The following is a 6,704-nucleotide window of genomic DNA, read 5'->3' as shown; positions in this document are numbered from 1 at the left end:
CCTGTTGGATGTAGTAGTTCATTCATTGGCGGTCACAAGACATCACGAGGTATCTATAAGTTGTAGTCCTGATACAAAAGATCTCTGTGTTATCTCTTGATTAGATTGGTTCGTCATCTCATGATGAGTTGTTTCTGTGGCAGATCAGTGTCCGTTCATGATAGAAATCCCTACACAGTGTTAAAGGAACTCTGACACCTGACAGCTAGCCTGCCCTGGACCAGGTTAGTTTTCCAGCATAAGTTGCCACAGTGGCTGAGGTTGATCTATGTTAAATTTGCTTCATGGAACCAAATCATTTGACAATGAGTCAGACTAACTGAAATAAGCCTGGCCTATTTGGTAAACTTGTTTTATGAAACAGGCCTCGAGGTGTTAGAAGTCAGAAGACACATAAGTTAATTTATGATTTGTTGTCTGTCTGAACCAAAGAAACAACAAGCGATCATATTTTTTCCATTGCATCGCATTGCATCGAATCGCATTGTGTTGAATCGAATCAAATCAAAAATGGATCGCACTGCATCGTAATAGGGGTGAATCGTATCGCATCGGTAGCTGCTTCATATGTATCTTCAGTGTATCGTATCGTTGGCTATGCATCGAGATGCGTATCGCATCGGCCTCAGTTATGGAGATGCAAAGTATATATGATGTATATATATGTATATGTCTTTCTTTATATGAATAATACAAATAATAGAAAAATGTATTTTTATACTTTTTATTAAATAAATACATTTCTAAATATATATATATATATGTGTATACAAACAATAATGTACAGTATTTGAAAAATAATGTGTTTTTTGAACATTAAAGCATGTCAACATATTCTGTTACACCAAATACACAAAATAATGATCTTTAAAATAGCATCATATGACCCCTTTAAATAAAAAGATTTATGGGACCTCTAGAGATGGTTCGAAACTGACAACTGAATCCTACTGCAGGGTAGACATTGATTTAGTGGCAAGTAAACAAGATATCCTTGATCACACCTACTGTATACATGACGATTTAGGTCTTAAGGTTATATCCAATTTCAGATTTACCAAATGCATATTGTGTGTTTGGTCACTGTAGCTGTCACTCATACGGCCCCTTGCTGTCTAAGTGGGCAGATTTTGGCCAGAATAAGCACACAAGGCCCTTTATATCCAAAAAAGGGAAGAAAGAAACAATGGAGGAAGTTTGCGCTCTCTAATTGTATAACCAGCACTGACAGTCCATAATTTAAAAAGACAATGAAAGGAATGTGCATTGCATGCAAGACACACACACACACATTACCCGAGTTCAGCTGGTATCACAACCCAGCATCACCTAAACCCAATGGTACATGTGTATGACACCTGACCTACAGGAATTTAAAACCACACTCACGCATACACACCAAGACCACAGAGATGTAAAAAGATAGCCCAGTCCGCTTTTAAAAACCTCTCGATTTACTCTCTCTCTCTCTTCGTCCCAGTCGTACAGTGCTGGTCAATAGAAGTCTTTCAGACATGCATGAGGGCAGCCAGCGCTGTCAGCACCCACAGTGTCTCGACAGACCTCTAAAACCTGATCCCAGAAAACACACACACACGCAGCATGCCCTCTCAGGCAACACACATGACGGGACGGCATGCCAACCGCAAACCGTTTAGGGGAAAGTAACCCAGTGAAAATCAAACCATTGCTATAATTCCTCTAATAACATCCCGGCTACACACACACATTTGCAGAGAATGGAGAAGACTACGGTTTATGATCTTTGGAAGGAGAATACAAAAATGAGAGAGGCGGAAAATTATTGTGCGTTATTTTAACAAAACTGAATACAACTTTATCGGGAGATAAAACAATGGGAGATAGTACAAGCAAGGGGTTGTGGGTAATGGAGTCTGTTATCAGGATGGCAGTCTTGTGGGTTTCAGGCTCACTATTTTCTCTTAAACTCTTTGCTGAGTGTAAAGAAAACAGTGGAGATTTACACACAGCAGCAGAGGAAAACAGAAACCGCCTGCCAGAAACAATCTCCAAACCTTTTCCATCGTTTTATGCAGGATTCTATTCCTCCACAGAATCTGGACCCCAAAAGCTGTTTTACTGGCTGAAAGAATCTATTCAGAAAGACCACAGAATTGCTTTATGTACGTTACTATTTGAACGTTTGGGGTCAGCAAGATAAAAATAAACACTTCTAAGGAGGCAAAAATGTATACAATTTTTTTTGATCAATTAAATTGATCAAAAGTGACAGTAAAGACACTGAAAAAAGTATCGTGTTTGTACAAAAACAATAAACAGTATACCTGTTTACATTTCAGTATACATTTTTACATTTCTTTCTTTACATATTTGATTGGACTGTCTAAAGATTAAAAATTCATATACTGTACCGCTGAATTAAACAAATGAGGTAGCATTCTATTGTATATCTCTTCATTATTTATACTGTTTTATGTAGGCAGCTTAGAGTGTATAAAGTAGTGCACTACTATTCTATTTCAAACAAATCCAAACACTCAAACCATTAACACGATCCTGTGAGCCGAACAGATCAGTCAAAAGTTAACCAATCACATTCTGCCCTTTAAGCGAGCCACTTTTTAACGGCTTCAAAATTATGTAAACACACTAGCAGACAGTATAATGCCAGTATTCTAATGATATGTCACATTTAAAAGTGTTTCAAAATAAAGTGACTTGGGTTCACATTGGCTGGGTCTTTCCCATCCCATGAAGTGGCGTTTGAAGTGTGGATAAAAGTGAGTTTGACTGAGTCTGTGATAAATGGGTTTACAGTTCAAAGCTAAGAGCATGTGTACTATGGGTGTCAGCGATAAATGTACAGACCTATATCAGCTTTATATCACCCACTCTGCTCTCTAAGATATTGGTATCTGCATTGGCCTATAAAAAACCCGGTCAACCACTACTAACAGCACACAATAATGCTGACACCCACCGTAGCAGTTAGCCTGGGCCCATGGAGCTGAGCATAGAGTACGGCCTCCTCAACCTGACCTCTGATCCCCAGCAAGGCGAGCTCCAGGTTGTGCGCTCCGGTGACGATGTGCGTGAGATCCTGCAGCACGTTGACGTACTGTCTCCAGGGGTTGTGGAGCTCCGAGAGGCTGGCCAGGCACCCGCGCATGACGTTGAGGCAGTAGCCACTGCACGCCCGGATCAGGGTGAGTCCACGGCAATGAGAGCAGTAATGCATGCGCACCAAAGCGCGACTGCATTCCTTGGACAACTCTGCCGTATCTGTAATGTTCATCACTTCCAACCCCACGCCGAGCGCCAGGCTGAGCACCCGGCCTGCCCGCAACGCGCTCGCAAGCGTATCTGCCATTGCTTTTGGGTGTGGCCCAAAGGGGTTAACGTCCTGCCTTGTCATGCGGAGACAGTCGCCGAGCTGGTTTGCATCAGAAGAGTCCTCGCCGATGCTCCCAGCCAAGCCAGGATTGACAATACGTGTGTGGACTAATGGGAAGAGACTGTCGAAAAAACAGTGGACGGCAGCTTCAACGGAGACGTTGCCGGTGCCCTGGAGGAAGCGAGAAAGGTCCGTGAAGAGGCAGACGATGTGAGGGGAGATGGACGACATGAGAGAAGAGTATGTGGTCTCGAACAAAGAGGTCAGGTGATTGTGAGAGAAGGTGATTAGAGACTGGAACGTATCTGTACTCCAGCCTTCAGTGTCACATGACTCTTCATAAATCATTCATATGCACTGATTTGGTGCTCAAGAAACATTTCTTTAAATCAATGTATATATATATATATATATATATAAGAAAATTTTGTAGTATTAACACACACACACACACACACAGTCTTAATACAAAACACACGCCTGTATCTTATTTGTCTAACATCTTTGAAAGTGAAGTGTGTAGTTTCTAAGCTACTAGCCATTGGTCAGACAAACAAAGCTCCGCCCCAGAGTCATGCTATTGGTTGAGCCACTCGTTTAAATTTGCAGTGCAACAAAAGTAGTGACAGATCTTTTCTTCTGTATTGTGACAGAGTAAAAAAAGGGGGGGGGGTGTAGGCCCGGGGACTTGGTTCTATGCATCAGTTGTTGATTGGATATTGAGATGCTGGCATAGCACTTAAAAGTGGAGGCAGATGAGTGCAGTCTTGCCAAGGGCAGGGTTTAAGCAATTAAGTGATTGGAGAAGTCCTGCATATGTCACTTTGATTAAATGTTATGCAGTCAAAAAAAGGAAAAATGAAATGTATGCATGAATGTTTGCAATAAGACCTATAACATGCATTTAGAAAATAGATAGTGTGAATTTTCATTTCATGCTAAGTATCACAAGCGTTTCCCCACAAATTACAACAAAAGCGACCTATCATTTTCTCCACTTTGTGTGCTGCTGGGCTTGACTTTAATCAAGTTATAGAAAAAGAGACAACAATAGCAGCCTACATAAATTATTTTTATTAATGTCTCATGAGCAGGAAAACAGATGCAAGGGAAAGACTTCTGTGGTAAACATCAAGAAACATGGATATCTGCACACTGAAATTAAAGCTCCAAACTTTATTTTAAAAAAGTGACATTGACCAATGACTTTTCATCAGGCAAAAAAAAAAAAAAAAAGTCCAGAACCTGCACCCAGCAAGGTGTTTGGATGGACACACCTAATTGATTGGAAATATGATTCATTCACTTTCGAGATTTGTTCAAAAACCCTGATCTGTTTGCGAATGAAATCAATGTCAACACTTTTCAGAGAAACCAACCAACAAATGGCTTTTCTCATTAAAAGGATAGTTCATCCAAAATTGTTGAACATAAACCGATATTTATAGCAGAATGTCCAAAGCTAAACTTCTCTTTTTACATACAATGAAAGTGAATGGTGACCACAGCTGTCAGTCAAGGTTTCACTCAATAATAACTTTAATTTTATTCGGTTCCTCACACAAGGCTATCGTAGCTTTAGAAAACTTGGTATACAGCACACAAGTTGTATAGACTACTTTTGCCATTTCTCTGTCATTAAATTAGAAAAGAGCAGCATTAACATCCTGTCTAGCTTTCTTTTCCACAAAATAAAGTCTATAAAGACCCTTTTCCAAGTTTAAAACAACATGAGGGTGAGTAAATGACAACAATGTTCATTTTTAGCAGAACTAATCCTTTAAAACCAGTCACAAAACTTCTGAGTTACGGGAAGGACAAACAAAAGAGACAAAAGGAGTCAGTGCGGTGTGTCTGTGGCTCTATTCTGTGGTTTTTCTGTCGCCCTCTCTCTCACACACACACATAGACACACAAACACATACACACACGTGTCTAAAACTTGTGTTTGGTCAGTGGTTTGTTAATGCGGGGCAGCCTGTCTATTCAGCTGCGCTGTAGTCGAACATGACCAAACACACACACACAGGCTGTACCCAGGGTGCCGTTCTCTCTAAGGCCACTGATGTCAGACTAAAGGCATGTTAGGGGATGGAGGAACAGCGGCAACTGGACCGAAACTGAGACCAGTCAACACACATACAGACGTACATACATACACACGCACACACACAGAGAGAAGCAGAGCTCTCCATTTCACTCCATAAGCTGCGGAGGCTTCCATCAGTGCCGTCACAATGGACCAGGACAACAACTAAACTCTCCCAATCACAACAGCTGTGGCTGAACACGCTGCCCCCCATAAGGGGGCGTTCGCACAGGATGTGTTTTTGCATTCTGGCTGCACTTTTTTTTCATTGTTGGTCTATGTACATATGCATCATACAGCCCTTTTTATTTTTGCATCATGTCTTGCCGTTTCAGAACCTTGTGGCATGAGTATTACATTATGAAGATGCCATGGTACAAAGTTAAACTTTTGTTACACATCCACCTCAGTTTTAAAACTATAAGACAATCAGAAGAATCTGGGGGCCTGACAAGCATCTTGAGCATTTAAAATGTGATTTTAAATTACTGATTTAACAGGTCTCATCCATTAACGATGTAAAAACAAACATACATTTAGCTAGAGAGATCGAGAGCACCATAGCCTGATGTGTCAGAACACATGCGAACCACTAGGCCACTAAGACCCACAGGAGCAAGAGTATTGTAGAAGGAGAAAGTAAGGAATGGAAAGGCCACTTGCCATGTCCCGCTGTGTGTTCGTGTCTGCATATAAACCGTAATGTGCGTGCGTGCGTGCGTGTGTGCGCCCATATAGGCGAGATGGTTGGAATGAGAGCAGCAAACCACAAGCAGAATGTGCCAGTGTAAAGTTACAGCATTTCAGAGGGCAGCCTCATGCCACGAACGCTCTGTAAAAACGCCAGAAGTGGCATAGAGAGAGACAAGCAGACGGAGAAAGAGACCGAGAGTTGAAAGAGGTCAATTTGTTTGGCTTTGAGGCCTCACGCCACAGAAATTGGCCGGCCATCTCTGCCAGCAAATTTCTGTAGGATTTTCTTTCATGTGTATACAAAAGTTAATATCTCTAAGTGTTTGTGTACATCTGAAGACAAGCTTACACAATGCATGATTCTGCTGATTTTAGATGGAATTAAACACTAATTACAGGACAATCGGGGATGATCCATATGGAGCTGCATGTTGGAAAATGGCATTTAAACATAAGACAAAAACCCCCAGAAAGGCTGACACTGCTCAGACACGCAGGAAACTTAAAGTCCTGTACAGTAACCAACAGTGGTCTGACAGCTGGGGA

At 41.3% G+C, this 6,704-nt stretch overlaps 1 protein-coding gene across 4 annotated transcripts in view; it reads right to left on the bottom strand.

The window, feature by feature from the left end:
• Positions 1-6,704, bottom strand: part of gpc5c (glypican 5c) — a 146,710-nt gene that overhangs the window by 108,569 nt on the left and 31,437 nt on the right. For all 4 annotated transcript variants that reach the window (XM_016564279.1, XM_016564281.1, XM_016564280.1 and 1 more), the window contains exon 3: positions 2,963-3,681. In XM_016564279.1, coding sequence (XP_016419765.1) covers positions 2,963-3,681 — 719 coding nt within the window. The remainder of the gene's footprint in view (positions 1-2,962; positions 3,682-6,704) is intronic.

The sequence above is a fragment of the Sinocyclocheilus rhinocerous genome, unplaced genomic scaffold, assembly GCF_001515625.1.
Source record: "Sinocyclocheilus rhinocerous isolate Xijiao unplaced genomic scaffold, SAMN03320098_v1.1 scaffold919, whole genome shotgun sequence".
NCBI lineage: Eukaryota > Metazoa > Chordata > Actinopteri > Cypriniformes > Cyprinidae > Sinocyclocheilus > Sinocyclocheilus rhinocerous.
Note: the sequence above shows the minus strand (reverse complement) of the source record. Positions and strands in the feature narration are given on the sequence as shown.